This window comes from Oncorhynchus nerka, linkage group LG18 (assembly GCF_034236695.1).
Source record: "Oncorhynchus nerka isolate Pitt River linkage group LG18, Oner_Uvic_2.0, whole genome shotgun sequence".
In the NCBI taxonomy this organism is placed as follows: Eukaryota; Metazoa; Chordata; class Actinopteri; order Salmoniformes; family Salmonidae; genus Oncorhynchus; species Oncorhynchus nerka.
This window is the reverse complement of record NC_088413.1, coordinates 24316893-24335109: the sequence shown is the minus strand read 5'-3', so window position 1 is coordinate 24335109 and position 18217 is coordinate 24316893. Positions and strand designations below refer to the sequence as shown.

The window sequence follows — 18217 nt, the reverse complement described above, 5'->3', positions numbered from 1 at the left end:
CACTCTCACTAGGTCCAAAAGTAGAGACTGAGAAGCCAGTCACTGACTGCTTTCTCTCTATATATCTTTCTCTCCACCCTCCTCTCTCCCCTTCCTCTCTTGACTCTTGAGATGCCTCAGTCAAATGTTGAACAGCAAACCCCTGGTAAAAACAAGTGCACAGTGAAACATTAATGAGAGACAGCACACGTCAGAGGATCAGCAGAGGGACACAACTTAGGAAACATGTGGGAAACATGGGAGAAACATGGGGGAAACATCAGTGTCCTCAAGCATTCCTTCCTCCTGCTGTACTGGAGCAACTTGATGCACTAGTTTGAATTCTGAAGCATCTCACTCATCTCTAAGCCCTTTTTTTTTGGGGGGGGGGTTGTGTGTGTGTGTGTGTGTGTGTGTGTGTGTGTGTGTGTGTGTGTGTACACACTTTACTATAGTCCTCACAAGAATAGTAAACCAACTAAAATTCAGAAAAGTGAGGACATTTTTCCGGTCCTCACTTGTAAAAAATACTATTTTAGGCTTAGGGGTTAAGGTTAGGGGTAAGTGGTTAGGTTTGGAGTTGGAGTTGGGGTAAAGGTTAGGGAAAATAAGATTTAGAATCGGAATCAATATAGTAAGACATAGCTGTGTGTGTGTGTGTGTGTGTGTGTGTGTGTGTGTGTGTGTGTGTGTGTGTGTGTGTGCGTGCGTGCGTGCGTGCGTGCGGTTGAGCGAAATCTGAGTTTGCTCACCAAAATGTGAACTGAAAAATATTATGTGGGTACTGGGTACAGTATATGTAAACATTGAAACGAAGTTAAGTCAACTTTGGAGTATAACTAGCATCACCTTGAAAGCTTGATAGGGCCTATACAAAATATATGATAACATTTTTCGATGTAATAATTATTGTTTTATGAATTTGGAACCTTTAATGTTTAAAATATTTAGTTAATTTAATTGAGAATTAATTTTCCCATGATGAAATATTTTGATAATACCTAATTTAGCCTACTAACAACCATTTCCCATAAACAAACAGAACAACAGGTTACAGTAGACTATTTAACGGGATCCTATCTATTACGGGAAATAAAAGTACAAGTGTTTCGTAAATTATAAAAGGCTAAGCCGTGATTTTTCATGTCCGCAGGGTAGGGGTTTAGTCGAGTTGGCGCATTGTCACACACAGATGTGCCTCTTTACCCTGACACAACACCGTGACGGACTCAAACTCAAGACCCACAGTCACTCAGGTTACATTCACAAGGCGTATAACAGCCCCGAGAGTCCTGTCAGATTGTGTACCGCTGGAGCCCAACTTCCAGAAGCCACTTTCCTAATTCTCCAACCAAGCCTTATCGTCCGCGACGTGTCCTCGGAGCATACAGCTGATTTAGCAGAATAAATATCGGAGAGAGCCCGGGTCGGGACTAGGGAAAACTGTCTTCTCCCCACAAGCATAGATTTATTCGCCTTTTTTTCCCGAAGACGCTGTCAGCGATTTCCCTCTGCATCTCCTGGTTCACGTTTTGGAAGGGGACAGTCGTGCCTCTGCCTGCATTCATATCCCGAGACCGACGGTGTGTTCCAAAGCAACGTATTCTGTTCTGCTCTGACAAGGAACGTATTTTCTCATTGAACCAGACAGTGTTCATTTCTCAGGATCAAAACCTGAAACGAAGACGCGTCTCCGTTTTCAATCAAATGTCATAAAGCTGTTATTGCGCACGAGTCAATACTTTTCTTGCGGGGACGACGCCGACTTTTTAATTACTTCAGACTGTAATATATCAGGGGAGAAGTCCCCCACTTGAGGGCGAAATCAGACATTCGAGAACGGCAAGTTCGAGAGCCCAGGACCCGGGTCTTCCATAAACAACATGCAGAAATGGTAAATATGATTTTGAAACTGTTTACCCATTCAAATGAAGCCCTGCATCAGGTATGGAGCTGGATTACAAACATTGATATAACTTTTTCTAACCGGCGCCTGGCCTGTATGGCCTATTATTGCCCCAAGAAAGTTGTAAATAATTCATGCACACAAATAATTCATGCATTCATGATATTTTGTTTACTCTTTCCACATACTTTACAAATATTATATTTTGTTTTGGATATAGGCAATATTTAAAATAGGCTTTTATAGACTGTTATTATAATACAACTTCTATTTAGCCTACCTTATGTGAACCTTATTCAATCAACATGTTGGTGGCCCATATAAAACTCCCTCACTGCAACGCACATTATTATAACATTATTATAACTTATAATAAATGAGAATGAATATTATTTTAGGCTTTACGATTTTGTTTTGTGTTTCTTGATCTTGGAAATGGAGCTGTGTGATTTTACCCCATGTGCCCATTATTGAGCACAGTCAGACAGACAGTTTAACCATACTGAAACTTTTTACAAAATGTCCCGAACATATTTCCCCCCCTCTTAAATGTATGAACGTACACGGTCAGTGATAATTGTCACGATGTCACTTTCAGATCATGTTGATTGTTAGAGCGTGCATAACGATTATACAGGGACATTTTTCAGTGTCAACTACTCACTCCAGTCTTTGGCCTACACAATGTAGCAACAAATGATGATAGAATACACAACAAAATATACTATTTTAAATGCTATTTTAAAGATGACACCATGTAAAGCAATGTAAAACATCATCAATAGTACATTTCTGTGTATATTTACACACAGCTATATCAAAAACGTATCATAACAAAAAAAAATCCCACTATTTTGCACTCTCAATTTGAACCCTTTCCAAACAGAACTTTATCATTTTGTAAACATTTCCATATGATGAATATATTCCTGTGTTACACATTTAACATGCACGTAGTACTAATGGGTTGAAATACTTGAACAACTTTTGAAGTGACTTTTAAGTGATTAATGTGTGATACAGTGATACTCGTAGCTCTTGGCTTGGTTTCATTTGGTTTCCTAGAGTGTACCAGGAAATTGTGCAGCTTCCTAAAAACAAACAAACACACAGCCTACAGCTGTGAATTTGATGTTATTATAAGAGGTTTTCAGTTTTATTAAATACAGTAGTTTTTAGGTGTTTTTATGTCTTGACTTGAGGGCCCCCCCAAAAAATTGTGTGTATCAGAAAAACTATTTTTGCAACAGCTGGTTGAGTACATGTATACAATCTAAAATATATTGAATTGTTGAAGACTGAACCATTTACAATGTATTAGCATACAGTGTTAATACATTCTCTCTGTCATGCATTCCTGTAGCCTACGTGTGTGTCTATGTCTATGTGGCCTTGCTTCCACCTTCCCTAAAAGTCAGGCAATCGGAGTTGAGCAGAACACAGAGGCATTTCATGCCAGAGTAACACATTTCTACATGGACATTTCTGAAAGGTAGAGGAGTCGGGAGAGAGGTAGAGAGAAACAGATCACAGGCCCCTTCTACACCACAGAAAAGAGCCTGTTCCCTCCTTCACTTTGAATGCTCCACTCAGTTTATGGGTTCAGCGCTTTGCATAATGTTTAGTCCTAATCTGGGGAGCCTGTCAGTGATGTTTCATGGTGGTGCTGCAGTCAGAGAATGACTATCTGCATTCCAGGAGTATTATTTCATTACTTTTATCTGCTGCTGCTACTAGCCTGGGCCTTTTCGCATTCATTTCATCTTGCCTGCCATGTCGCAAGTCGACACTCCGTCGTTCCTCTCTCTCTCTCTCTCTCTCTCTCTCTCCCTTTCTCTCCGTCGAGGTTCAGACAAGGAAAGGACAGGGGAAGTAAAGTAGAGGAAGGGAGAGAAGGAGAGCTAAAAAGGGAAGGGGAGGGTAAAGAAAATAAGACAAAAGTAGAAGATTGGAAAAGACAGTAAAAGTGATACATGGAACGAAGAGTGAAGGCAGGGGAGAAGCAGGAGCACTTCTTCCATGTAGCAGACAGAGAAACTCAGGGCCAGAGTTGTCAGACAGCAGCGGCGGTGGGCTGGGATTCCTCTGGGCCTTGACTGAGGAGTTGGAGAGGGGAGCTGCTGGTTAGTCTTGAAGAGGGGAGCTGCTGGTTAGCCGGTTCAATAATCTCATGGACAGGTAGGGCCAGTCTGGACCCCCTGAGAGCCAGTGTTAATGAAGAGCAGGGCTGCTTGGTGCTCTCTTGCTCTGACCCCGCGCCGCCTGTCCCCACCGCCTGGATCATTTGATCGCTCTCTTCTTTTCTCTCCTCTTTAAGGAGTTTTTATGGTATTTTTTTCCCTCTCTCCCTCCTTGTTCTCTCTTCATTGAGACTGGAAGGGTGTTAAGTGATGAGGTTGAACCGATTTAAAAATATGGAGCTGTTTTCTCTCTCATTTGAGTGTCTTTTGTGATGAGAAGGGATTGTGTGTGTGTGTGCGCGTGTGTGTGTATGTGTGTATGAACCGACGCCTCATGTCTCCATGTACACTTTTTGCCGTCACCAAGATACTTTTGTCAACATAGGGCAGGAGACAGATAGAGGGAGGGGGGGAAAGAGGCAGGGAAAGAAAGGGAAGTGTGTCACCCAGACAGGTATCTACTGCTTCTGCCCGTTCTGCTCAAACAACCCAGAAACACATCAATAACCCAGAAACACGTCAACAATGCTCTTGTTTACTCAGTGGAGGGGTGGAACACCATGCCACACACATACACACTTTTGTATTGCTCTCCCTGTGTGGACCAAATAATTGATTCCTATCCAAAATCCTATTTTCCCTAACCCTAAATCTAGGGTGTGAATCTCCCAGTCAGACACACCAGGGAGTCCGTCTATAGGTGTCTGTTAAGGGCAGGATTGAGTGGAAGTTGCTTCAGGCTTTGTGTCTTCATGACTTTATTACTTGCCTGATGTCTCATTTTCATATGAAGGTTCAGTACGTCTTAAATAATGTTTTTGTTGTAATTTGGCTCCTCCTCAGCTTTTGTAGAACCACAACATTTCACATTGACAACCTCCCTTCAAATGAAATCAAATGGTATTTGTCACATGCGCCCAATACAACAGGTGTAGACTTTACTGTGAAATGCCCTTTCCTTAACCCTAAACCTAACCCTAACTCTAAAGCTATACCTACTGTAACCCTAACCTTAATTCTAACCCTAACCCTAATTGTAACCCTAAACCTAACCCCTCAGCCTAAAATAGCATTTTGTCTTGTGGGGACCGATAAAATGTCCCCCATGTCCGAATTGTCATGTTTTACTATCCTTGTGAGGACTTCTGGTACCCACAAGGATAGTTAAACAAAAGACACACACAGCCTGATATCTCCCTGCTCCTCTCCACTCGTCCACTCTTCTAATAAAGCCTTGGTGTTAGCGATAGTGTGTCTTGGCAATGACAGAAAAGGTCATATTTTGAGAGAAAGGGGTTCTGAACGTCTTGGTGGCTGGAGACAAAAGCCTTTGAAAAGGACACTGAAACCAAAGCTGCAGGCATTAGGACTAAACAAAGACACTGTGAAATCTTAAAACAAATTAGATCTCAGGCAGTAACTTAATAAAAAGCACAGTGGGAGATGTACTTGATTTAAAACAATATACATTTGGTAGACATTAATTACCTTTTTCCCCCAGCGCGGAGGGAAAAAAATCAAATACACACACACTTGCATAGACTTTCTCCAATTCCCTCTTAAGACATTCTACCATTTGGACACACTTTTCCACCCCAGGTTTCAAATGAATAAGTGAAATGATAGTTTTTACATGAAGATTTAAGATGTGTTTTGTCTTGCAGGCGTAATTGTCCTCTAGTTAATATCTCTGTGAAGAGTTTTAAAAGGACAATACCGTCGATGTGTATCAGATCACAAGCCGAGTCTTTAAGACTAGAAGCTGGGAGAAATGTTTGAGCTGTAAAATGACACTTGTTTGTGTACAGTTAAGTATTTCTCCAAAAATGCAATGAAGCACATACATACAGGACTAGTCACTTTCTTAAAGTGAGGTTAGTCTAGACGTTGTATGTATCCCATCTTAATAATAGATTAATACGTTTCAAATTGGTGAGTAACTCTAAGTAATCAAAGGAGGACTCAACTAACTGTTCTGTTTTACAGTAAAGGTTTGGACTGTTACTTTAAAACATGCACAAGGCGTGTGCATTACACTCCCACAAACTCTTTATTTGTTCAAGAGGAGAAATGATAGCAGCCATTCAGACCAACTGCAGTGCTGCTGAGAAATACACGACTGCGCGGTTTATATTTTATTTTACCGTGTCACGGAACACACAGTCACCATTCCTTTACGATTCGGACGTCATTTTACACTGGGCCTAATTGATTTTGCACAGAACTAATTATGGGCCGCCAGTGTAAAATAAACACTTCAATGTCACCGGGTTGGCTAGGGAATGATCGGTAGGGAAATTACAGTTCAGCTGTAATCCATACGTTCTTTAAGGGGGAGAGGAAGTCATTCATGTCGACGCTATAGAAATGGAGAGAGTAGAGAGAGAGAGAGGGAGAGAGAGCTATGGCTGTCTGTGTAACCAACAGGAGTCTCAGTGTAACTGAATGACTCAACTGGGAGGTATAAGGTTATGTGGTATAATTTATATTTTATAGCTCTCTCGGACTCACTAGCCTACTCCCGGAGTAAGTTGTTCGACTTCGTGCCATGTGGAAAGAGCCGGGAGATTCGGTGTAGAAATGATGGGAACTCCAGAACCCTGTCTGCCTTTCTTACGCTCTCCCACTCTCACTACATTTTTTCTCTCTTTTTCTCAGTATTCCTCCCTTTTTCTGTAAGCCCACCACTGTAAAAACTATACATTACTTAACATTTTACGCCAACGAGGTAATTCATATTTTTAAGTTGAAACAACTAACACTTTTTACATTGCATCTCACTGAGGATTTTTTTTTGTGTGGGTGTGAGAACCATTAGCCCACCTTCTAGTGCCTTGAGTGTCTTGGAGTAGACCCCCTTGGGCCACATGGAGTGATTTGAGTGTCTTGGAGTAGACCCCCTTGGGCCACATGGAGTGATTTGAGTGTCTTGGAGTAGACCCCCTTGGGCCACATGGAGTGATTTGAGTGTCTTGGAGTAGACCCCCTTGGGCCACATGGAGTGATTTGAGTGTCTTGGAGTAGACCCCCTTGGGCCACATGGAGTGATTTGATTAAATGAGAATAATTTGCCCTAAAGGTGTCTTTCCTGCCTTCCTCCCCTCCAAAAACTACAGTGGAAGAAATCAGATATGACAAGATAAGTGGTGTCCCATGAATAATTCCTGAGGAACTGAAAAGTAGCATGTTGACTTTGGAATTATTTGCTTGAGTGTCTAACCCAGTCAGGGACAATGTTATTTTCACCTGAATCAACTTTTAACGATTCTCTCTCTCTCTCTCTTCCTTTCTTCTTCTTTACCCCAACAAAACGTTCAGTTTTGAACATGTATCTAAGCACTCATCATCATTATGCCACTTACAACCATGAGTTCCATCTGTCCTATGGAACCAGTTTAAAGAGTAACAGTATCAGATGGGTTGTGTCTAAGTTAGGGCCTGTGGTTTGAACACAGATGATCTGGTTGCTGGTGTTAGTGTTAGTAGCAGTGGTAGAGGCCCACGTGTGAATCTCCCAGTCAGACACCCCAGGGAGGCCGTCTATAGGTGTCTGTTAAGGGAAGGATTGAGTGGAAGCTGCTTCAGGCTTTGTGTCTTCATGACTTTATTACTTGCCTGATGTCTCATTTTCATATGAAGGTTCAGTACGTCTTAAATAATGTTTTTGTTGTAATTTGGCTCCTTCTCAGCTTTTGTAGAACCACAACATTTCACATTGACAACCTCCCTTCAAATGAAATTGTATGTGTCACATGCGCTGAATACAACAGGTGTAGACATTTTCCCGTGAAATGCTTACTTACGAGCCCTTTCCCAATAATGCAGTTAAAAAGTAAGAAAAATTAGCTAAATTTAAAAAAAAGAAATATTAACAAGAAAATAACAATAACGAGGCTATATACAAGGAGTACTGGTACCGAGTCAATGTGCAGGGGTACGAGGTAGTTGGAGTAATTGAGATAATATGTTTCAGTCAAGCTATATCTGCTTGAACATGGAATGATAATGATTTAGTACGATGCTGATCTAGTACGATGCTGATCTAGTATGATGTAGATCTAGCACGATGCAGATCTAGTAACATGCAGATCAAGTACCATGCTGATCTAGTACCATGCAGATCTAGTATGATGCAGATCTAGTACCATGCTGATCTAGTATGATGTAGATCTAGAATGATGCAGATCTAGTACCATGTTGATCTAGTACGATGCAGATCTAGTACCATGCTGATCTAGTATGATGCAGATCTAGTATGATGCAGATCTAGTACCATGCTGATCTAGTACGATGCAGATCTAGTACCATGCTGATCTAGTATGATGCAGATCTAGTACGATGTTGATCTAGTACAGTGCATATCTAGGACGATGCTGATCTAGTACGATGCAGATCTAGTCCAATGCTGATCTAGTACCATGCTGATCTAGTATGATGCAGATCTAGTACCATGCTGATCTAGTACCATGCTGACCTAGTACGATGCAGATCTAGGACGATGCCTTTCTGTTTTGTGTCTTATTCTCTCTCTGTGACTCAGAGCTGCTTGAAGCTTTAGTTTATCTCACAGGAAAGGATCGGGTATATTTATATTATATTTCCACTCACAGTTGCTTTCAAAGAGAGCTCTACATTTGTGAATGATGTAATTATGAGTATGCAATGAATTACGCCGCGCACATCATTTTTTATATCTCGCACATTAATTGAGCCCCTCAAAAAGGTTGTGAGAGTGGTGAAAAGCTATTTTTTATTAGGTCCAGTTCAACCCTTACAGCTGGACAGGGAATTGAATTCGCGTTGGGACAGTACTGTAGCATACGGCAGTAACTCAATAAGACTGATTGGATGAAATTCAATTGAAAGCTTCCTGCTGGGATGAGGTCCGGTGACAACACTGACAAATGTACCCTGTATGTCTCTATAATTACGCCTATATGATGAAATATATGCAACATGTCTTATGTTGTATGACTATATACTTACAATTTAGTATCGTGAGGGGTCTGAGTGGGGAGGGGAAAACTGAACATTTGCTGTTATTGGCAGAGAGGTTTGGAACTCCCTTTATTATTGGTCTATTCACTAATTAACGCATGGTGACGTCACCACGGAAGGCCAAAACTCCATCCCACCAAAACAGTCTTCTCAAACAGTTCTTACGTTATCATCATTTTCAAAATTGTACAGTATTATTAAAAAAATATATGCACTGAGTGTATAAAACATTATGAACAGCTGCACTTTCCATGACATAGACTCACCAGGTGAATCCAGGTGAAAGTTATAATCCCTTACTGATGTCACGTGTTAAATCCACTTCAATCAGTGTAGATGAAGGGGAGGAGACAGGATAAAGAAGGATTTCTAGGCCTTGAGACAATTGGGACATGGATTATGTATGTGTGCCATTCAGTGAGTGAATGGGCAAGACAAAATATTGAATTGCCTATGAACGGGGTGGTATGGTAGTAGGTGCCAGGCGCACTGGTTTGAGTGTGTCAAGAACTGCAACGCTGCTGGGTTTTTCACACTCAACAGTTTCCAGTGTGTGTCAATAATGGTCCAGAACCCAAAGTACATCCAGCCAACTTGACACAACTGTGGGAAGAATTGGAGTCAACATGAGCCAGCATCCCTGTGGAACGCTTTGGAGACCTTGTAGAGTTCATACCCCCGACAAATTGAGGCTGTTCTGAGGGCAAAAGGGGGTACAACGCAATATTCAGGTGTTCCTAATGTTTTATTCACTCTGTGTATATACCTATATTTACAATTCAATATATTTGCCATAAATGCCTATATATTTACAATGTTATGTATTCAATAGCCTATATCCACATTTTCATGGCAGATATCCTCAGGCAATCAGGAGAATATACAGTCCCTTCAGAAAGTGTCCATTGCCCTTTGACTTATTCTTATTTTGTTGTGTTAGAGCCTGAATTCAAAATGATTTTTTTCTCTCACCCAACTTCACACAGTACCACACAGTGAAGGCTCCTCAGAGGAGGAAGTGGAGGACCATTCTCCTCAGTGAATTTCATAAAAATTGAAACGTTAACCATAAAAAAAGTTATCCTTTTTAGATAAAACTATACTAAATATAATCACGTCACCAAACAATTGTTTAAAACACACTATTTTACAAAGAAGGTCTACACTAGCCTCAACAACCCTCTGTAGGGTAGCACCATGGTATAGCCGGAGCAAAGCTAGTTTCCGTCCTACTCTGGGTACATTGACTTCGATACAAAACCTACGAGGCTCATAGTTCTCAGCCCCTTCCACAGACTTCCACAGAAATTATGACAACTTCCCGAGGATGTCCTCCAGCCTATCAGAGCTCTTGCAGCATGAACTGACATGTTGTCCGCCCAGTCAAAGGATCAGATAATTAATCTAGTTCTGAAAGCATAAGCTACAGCTAGCTAGCACTGCAGTGTATAAAATGCGGTGAGTGGTTTACTCAAAGAGTTGAACAGTTTTGAACAAATTAATTTATATTTATTCCAAAATGAAAGAGAGAGAAATGAAGAGATTTTGTCATTTTGTTTTCACTTACTTAGCTTGCAAATGCAGCTAGCTAGTTTAGCCTACCTAAACACCCTGCTCAAACAGAGGGATGCTATATTAGCTAGCTGGCTATGACTATCCAACAACACTGGAACTCTACCAAGTCTAGATACGTTTTTGGTATTACTAATTTATTGCCACCGGGGCCCGCCGGTGTAACCGCTTACTGACTGTACAGCACACTAACGTTACTGTATGTTTGTACGGGTTTACTAACATGTTAGTTATATTAGCTATGCTGACTATGACGTTACTTTAGCTAAAATGGTGACAACGATGTAGGCTGTGTGTAGCGGTGTGGCTTGGGAAGTTTTTTTTCGCCTGGTCACATAAAACTGATGTGTTGTGCATTGAAGTCCACAAGTGAAGGGACAAGGTGAGAGAAGGAGAGTGCATAGAAGGAATACAGTGTGGCTGCTATGAAAGTGGACTGTGTTTACGGGTGATCAGGAGTGTATTCATTCTGCCGATTCTGTTGAAAAACATTTCTTAAACGGAAGCAAAGCATACCTGAATTTGTCCAATAGAAACTCTCATTTGCAACTGTTGGAATAATGATTACACCCTAGATCAGCTAGATGAAGGAAAGAGTGTGCAAGGCGGTATTGAATGTCACTGTCTGTCCATGTGTCACTGTCTGTCACCTCAAATTTGTCTCTCGACCTGTGTGCACCTACGTTGTGAACTTTCATTCATAGGCTAATTTGTAGCAAACTCATGATGGGTATAGGGAAAATTAGAGTATCATGTAGTAGCCTAAACCTATCACTGTTACATTGAACTGTGTGAATGGAATATGAATGACAGTCATCCAATATGCTGTAATAGAAACAAGGCCCTGCTCTGACCACCACTGGTTATCCATAATGACAAAGTTAAAAACAGGTTTTAGAAATGTTAGCAAATTTATTGAAAATGAAATACAGAAACATCTCATTTACATAAATGTTCACACCCCTGAGTTAACACTTTGTAGATGCACCTTTGGCAGAGATTACAGATCTGTTACTGTTTTAAAGTCACCAGTGGCCTCATGGTGAAATCCCAGAGCGGTTTCCTTCCACTCCAACTGAGTTAGGAAGGACTCCTTTCTTTGTAGTCAGTGTAATTAATACCTTTTCCATGGTCAATGTCTGCTTTATTATTTTTACCCATCTACCATCTCTGCAAGGCATTGGAAAACTTCCCTGGTCTTTGTGGTTAAATCTGTGTTTGAATTTCACTGCTCGACTGAGGGACCTTACAGATATATATTACATTGTATGTGTGGGGTACAGAGATGAGGTAGTCATTCAGAAATCATGTTAAACACTATTATTGCATACAGCGTGAGTCCATGCAACTTATTATGTGACTTGTTAATCATAATTTGACTCCTGAACTTATTTAGCCATGATAAAAGGGTTGTATACGTATTGATTCAAGATATTTCAGCTTTTCATTTTTAATACAATTGTAAACATTTTCGAAAACATAATTCCAATTTGACATTATGGGGTACTGTGTGTAGGAAAGTAACAACACATCTCAATTTAATACATTTTAAATTCAGGCTGTAACACAACAAAATGTGGAAAAAGTCAAGGGGTGTGAATACCTTCTGAAGGCTCTGTACGACATCCCCATATGCAGTTGGAATTGATGACCGAATATTTCACAGTCCTTTGTACTGTAACTTTACAATACATCACCATGAACCTGGCTGACACGTTTGAAGTCGGACCCCGTGATTATAGGTAATAAGGTAATAATTATCATGGTCATAATCATAGTAATTAAGCAGTCTAAGAGTGATTAGATTTCTGTCTGTGTTGTGATCCCACTCTCCCATTTTTCCTGTTTTGGGACGATATTTAGGGTGGTATTGGGTAACGTCAGTTGCGAGGACAGGATATGGGAGTGGAGGTGTGTTTTGAGGAACAAGGCTGCTTGGGGATAGTGCTGACGGGTAGTGTGTACTGCCGGGAGGGGGACACGAGAGGAGCGCCTTCATCTCAGACGACTCCTTTCATGGGACTTTGCATTCCACCAAGGCAGAGTCAGGGAGAGGCACAAGACGAGACATGTCGCCCTACTCCCCCCTCCCCCCATTTCCAACCCCTGTGCTTCCCCTCTCCCTGTGACCTTAACATTTATCAAAGAACCCCATGCTGGAGTTCCTCTCAGCATCTGTGCCCTGCTGGCGAGAGAGACCCACGTGCACTGAGACACACACGTGCACGCACACACACACACCGTCCCAAGCTGTTTTAAATATGTGACTCTGCGGAGGGAGGGCTGTCCTTGCTGATCCCCCTCGGGGGTCTGAGGATTACTACAACCCCCCACTTCACCTCTCTCTCTCTCTCTGTCTCTCTCTCTCTGTCTCTCTCTCTCTGTCTCTCTCTCTGTCTCTCTGTCTGTCTCTCTCTCTCTCTCTCTCTCTCTGTCTCTCTCTCTGTCTCTCTCTCTCTCTCTCTCTCTCTCTCGTTTCTTTATTGTACCTCCTGTCACTTCATCCTATTCATTTAACCTTTCATTAGTGTCTGCAGACAGCCTCTGTGTCTAGTGGATGGTGTAGGAACAATGCCAAAAAAGCCCCACTGTTAGTTATTAGATTCTTTCGTCCCCCGTTTACCCCGGCAACCCAATATTAAGGAAAGAGACAGAGATAGAATGTAAATAAGAAAGAGAAGGAGAGAAAGTGGGGAAAGAGAGGGGGTGGAGAGAGAGAGATGGAGAGGGGGAAAGCGAGGGAGAGAAAGTGGGGAAAGAGAGGGGGTGGAGAGAGAGAGAGATAGTGAGGGAGAGAAGGGGAAGAGGGGGTTGCGTGGTTATGGCACCAGCCCATCTCCCCGGGTGCAGCATGCAGCAGGCCCCTTCTGGACCTGTCAAGGACATGTGCCACATGTTGATAGCACACAGGACCCAAAGAGAGAGAGAGAGAGGTACAGAGAGGGGGGAGAGAAGGACAGAAAGAGAGAGGGAGGAGAGACAGAGAGAGAGTGGGGAAACAAAGAGAGAGAGGGGTTTGAAGAGAGAGGAACACATGGAGAGAGGGAGCGGGAGAGAGAGAGAGAGAGAGAGAGAGAGAGGGAGGACAGCAGGCAGGGTTGGCTTGGTCTGGCTGCTGCCGCGGCTCTGGAGGAGTTTACTGAAAACACAAACAGTTAGTGCTGGAATTCTGTTTTTAATGGGCAGAGGAGGGGACAGGACAGAAGGACCCGGCTCCCTGCTGCTCTCATCCCTGCTTCTCTCTCTCTCTCTCTCTCACTCGTTCTTTCTTCCTTTCTATCTTTCTCTGTTTCTCACTCTCATTCTGACTTTTTCTTTCTTTAGTTCCCCTCTCCCTCTCTCTTTCTCCCTCTCTATCTTCCCCCTCTCCCTCTCTCTTTCTCCCTCTCTATCCTCCCCCTCTCCCTCTCTCTTTCTCCCTCTCTATCTTCCCCCTCTCCCTCTCTCTCTTTCTCCCTCTCTATCTTCCCCCTCTCCCTCTCTCTCTTTCTCCCTCTCTATCTCCCCCTCTCCCTCTCTCTTTCTCCCTCTCTCTTTCTCCCTCTCTCTTTCTCCCTCTCTATCTTCCCCCTCCCTCTCTCTCTTTCTCCCTCTCTATCTTCCCCCTCCCTCTCTCTCTTTTCTCCCTCTCTATCTTCCCCCTCTCTCTTTCTCCCTCTCTATCTTCCCCCTCTCTCTCTCCCTCTCTATCTTCCCCCTCTCCCTCTCTCTTTCTCCCTCTCTATCTTCCCCCTCTCTTTTCTCCCTCTCTATCTTCCCCCTCTCTCTCTCTTTCTCCCTCTCTATCTTCCCCCTCTCTCTTTCTCCCTCTCTATCTTCCCCCTCTCTCTCTTTCTCCCTCTCTATCTTCCCCCTCTCTCTCTTTCTCCCTCTCTATCTTCCCCCTCTCCCTCTCTCTCTTTCTCCCTCTCTATCTTCCCCCTCTCTCTTTTCTCCCTCTCTATCTTCCCCCTCTCTCTTTCTCCCTCTCTATCTTCCCCTCTCTCTCTTTCTCCCTCTCTATCTTCCCCCTCTCTCTCTTTCTCCCTCTCTATCTTCCCCCTCTCTCTCTTTCTCCCTCTCTATCTTCCCCCTCTCTCTCTTTCTCCCTCTCTATCTTCCCCCTCTCCCTCTCTCTCTTTCTCCCTCTCTATCTTCCCCCTCTCTCTCTTTCTCCCTCTCTATCTTCCCCCTCTCCCTCTCTCTCTTTCTCCCTCTCTATCTTCCCCCTCTCTCTCTTTCTCCCTCTCTATCTTCCCCCTCTCTCTCTTTCTCCCTCTCTATCTTCCCCCTCTCTCTCTTTCTCCCTCTCTATCTTCCCCCTCTCCCTCTCTCTCTTTCTCCCTCTCTATCTTCCCCCTCTCCCTCTCTCTCTTTCTCCCTCTCTATCTTCCCCCTCTCTCTCTTTGTCCCTCTCTATCTTCCCCCTCTCTCTCTATCTTCCCCCTCTCCTCTCTCTCTTTCTCCCTCTCTATCTCCCCCTCTCTCTCTTTCTCCCTCTCTATCTCCCCCTCTCTCTTTCTCCCTCTCTATCTTCCCCTCTCTCTCTTTCTCCCTCTCTATCTTCCCCCCTCGCTCTCTTTCTCCCTCTCTATCTTCCCCCCTCTCTCTCTTTCTTCCCTTCCTTCTCCTGTATTCTGCCACTTGGAAAGAGTCATTTTTCTTTATGGTGCGTAGCCTCGTCATAGGACCACTTTATGAAAAGCAGCAAACTTCAATACCCTGTCTGAGGCTCCTAAAATCTATAGAGCTTTCTGTAACAGGGCCCAAGGCCTCGACCTGGCTTACATTCACCTGGTGTAGTTAGGAAAGAGGTACTATACATTATGGATATGGGAAGATGATACATTTCATACTTAAGATAAATAAAACCACATTTCCAATATATTTGGATTAATTCTGAGTTTTAGTCTACATTTCATTCACTACAAAGTTACAGGGGCGGCAGGTAGCCTAGTGGTCAGAGAGTTGGGCCAGTAACCCAAAGGTTGCTAGATTGAATCCCCGAACTGACAAGGTAAAAATCTGTCTGGCCCTGAACAAGGCAGGTAACCCACTGTTCCTAGGCCGTCATTGTAAATACGAATTTGTTCTTAACTGACTTGCCTAGTTAAATAAAGGTTAAATAAAAAATGTTTTTTTTAAACCATTCCCCCTGGCATATGAATTCCAACTTACGAATCACATGATGATAAGTCTTTGTAGAGAAGTGTTGTGTCTCTGTGTATAGCTCAGTCAGTACACAGACAGCCTCCTGCTCCATCTATACATTAGGATCACACCACCCAGACTGTAGTAGGGAGCCATCGGTCACTCCCAGAGGGGGCAGTGAATCGCTCGCCTGTCACAGGAATTTTGGCCGGCACACACACATGCACATACATATGCACGGACACACACAGAAGAAAATGTGTACACACACACCTAAAGACAGGGAGGGGGCAACATATTTCGACCTGACCAGAGTCTATCACACAGGGGTCCTGATGAAGTCCATCTCTCACTCCTGTCACCCCTCTCCACCCCATCCCTCCTTCCCTCCTTCCCTTCCTCTGCGGCCACCACTCACTCTGAGACTTTAATCCACATCCTGTCCCTTACTTAAAGCCCTGGCCAGCAGGACTTTCTCCCCTCCTCTGTCATCCTCCTTTCCTTTTGCCGAGAATCTGTCTGTCCACCCCTCCGCCCTCTCACCACTCTTCTTTTCTCTACCTCCTCTCTCTCTCTCTCGCTCGCTTTCTCTTTTTCTCTCTCTCTTTTTCTCTCTCTCTTTTTCTCTCTCTTTTTCTCTCTCTTTTTCTCTTTCTCTCTCTCTCTCTCTCTCTCTCTCTCTCTCTTCTCTCTTCTCTTCTCTCTCTCTCTCTCTCTCTCTGGGGCAGTAATTGATAGTGATGCTGCTGTGTCCAGTGCTGTAGCCTACTAAGCATTCTGGTCAGCACTATGCTAGAGGTGTGTGTGTGCGCATGCTTGTGTGTGTGTGTGTGTGTGTGTGTGTGTGTGTGTGTGTGTGTGTGTGTGTGTGTGTGTGTGTGTGTGCATGCTTGTGTGTGTGTCTGCGCGTGTTGAAAATGTAAGGGCCATTTTTTTGCGCAGAACCCCAGTCTCAGCTGTGGTATGTGTCCTCGACAAAGGAATGCATACCATGGTGTTTGTTGTTCCTTAGTTTAGTCGTCCTTGCATGTAAAGAATTTCCCAAATCAAGAAGTATTTGAGAATAACTATTGTTGTTATCTAGAAAGTCATGAATGATTTTAAGAGCTATAATTTAGCCTCCCCAGTTTGCAGAAGCAGTCTGGGTCAGATACTATACATGACATTTCAATATTTGTTTTAATTCTGTAATTGACTGTACTGTGTGTCTGTGGCTTATCATGTCTAATGTAATGGTCTATAAATCTATAAACGATCTAGTATAAACATATATAAACCATCTATAAACACATCTATACCTATATTCCATGTTTATCCTGAATGCAGTAGGTATATTTAGGCTATCTCTCGTGTCTCCCTACCCCAGCATCAGGTAACTGTGGCAGAGTGGGCTGAGTGTCGGCGTGTGTGAAGTGTAATTGCTACAGGAAGAGGAGGGGAGCGTCTCTTATCTAAGCCCCTCCCCCGTCCACACAGGCCTGGTATTTATTACCCCCTCAGTAATCACTTTGCGCTCCCTCTTTTGATAGACCGTTATTGCTCTAACTACTCGGGGTCCCTATAGGAATTTGCAGGCCCTCCAGTTTTATTAGACAAAGGCCCTCATTATTCAGACGGCGCATTAAGACCACCATTAGATCCACTCTGGCCCCCAGTCCACTGAGTCGCCCTCCGTATCCCGTTGCAAGACACTTCATCCCGTACGTTGAGCACAGAATGCACACAAGCAGGCAGCCACACATACATATGCACACACTGAGAATATTATTCGGTCACGGTAGCGGTCCCTTGTAACTCAGTTGGTAGAGCATGGCGCTTGCAACGGCAGGGTTGTGGGTTCAATTCCCACGGGGGACCAGTATGAAAATGTATGCGCTCACTACTGTAAGTCGCTAAATGACTAAAATGTCAATGTAGTCCAGTCACTACAAACAGAAGTAAAGATGTAACTACTGTCCTACAGTGACATCAAAATGACTGTTGTCGGGTAAAGAAGATGAGTTTTAGAGACTCAGATGTGGTTTGTTATTTTCTTTTGGCTTCTTCATTCTGTTTGTTTCCCCACTCGGAGGCGGTTAGGCTTCGTCATTGTGGCTTTCTCTCTCTCTTTCTCTTTCTCTCTCTCTGCACTCGTTCCTTCGACGCTCCCTCATTCTTATGGCAGCAGCCAATGAGCACTCTTCCCCAGGGATACGAAAAAAATAAATAAACACAGCTTGTGGTAGAGAGAGAGAGAGAATAAGCGTCCTCCGTTCCTCCTCCACCTTCACTCCCCTCTCCCTCATTTCCTGTGCCCTCTTTTTTTAATTTCTTTGTAGCCACCTGTGTGCGTCCAATATGGCCGCCTTTCTTCGCCGCAGCTAATCGATGGGCTCTTATTGGGTTTGACTGTTTGGTCCAATATCTCATGGCCTCATCGCAGGCCGCCCCGGGGCCGGAGGATCCAGACTAA

The 18217-nt window shown here is 43.3% G+C and overlaps 1 protein-coding gene across 1 annotated transcript in view; it reads left to right on the top strand.

Moving 5' to 3' along the window:
* Positions 1-1197: 1197 nt before the first annotated feature.
* The window catches only part of bnc2 (basonuclin zinc finger protein 2), a 265041-nt gene continuing 248021 nt past the window's right edge, over positions 1198-18217 (top strand). The window contains 1 exon segment of the mRNA XM_065003821.1: positions 1198-1873. Coding sequence (XP_064859893.1) covers positions 1871-1873 — 3 coding nt within the window. The 5' untranslated portion in view covers positions 1198-1870.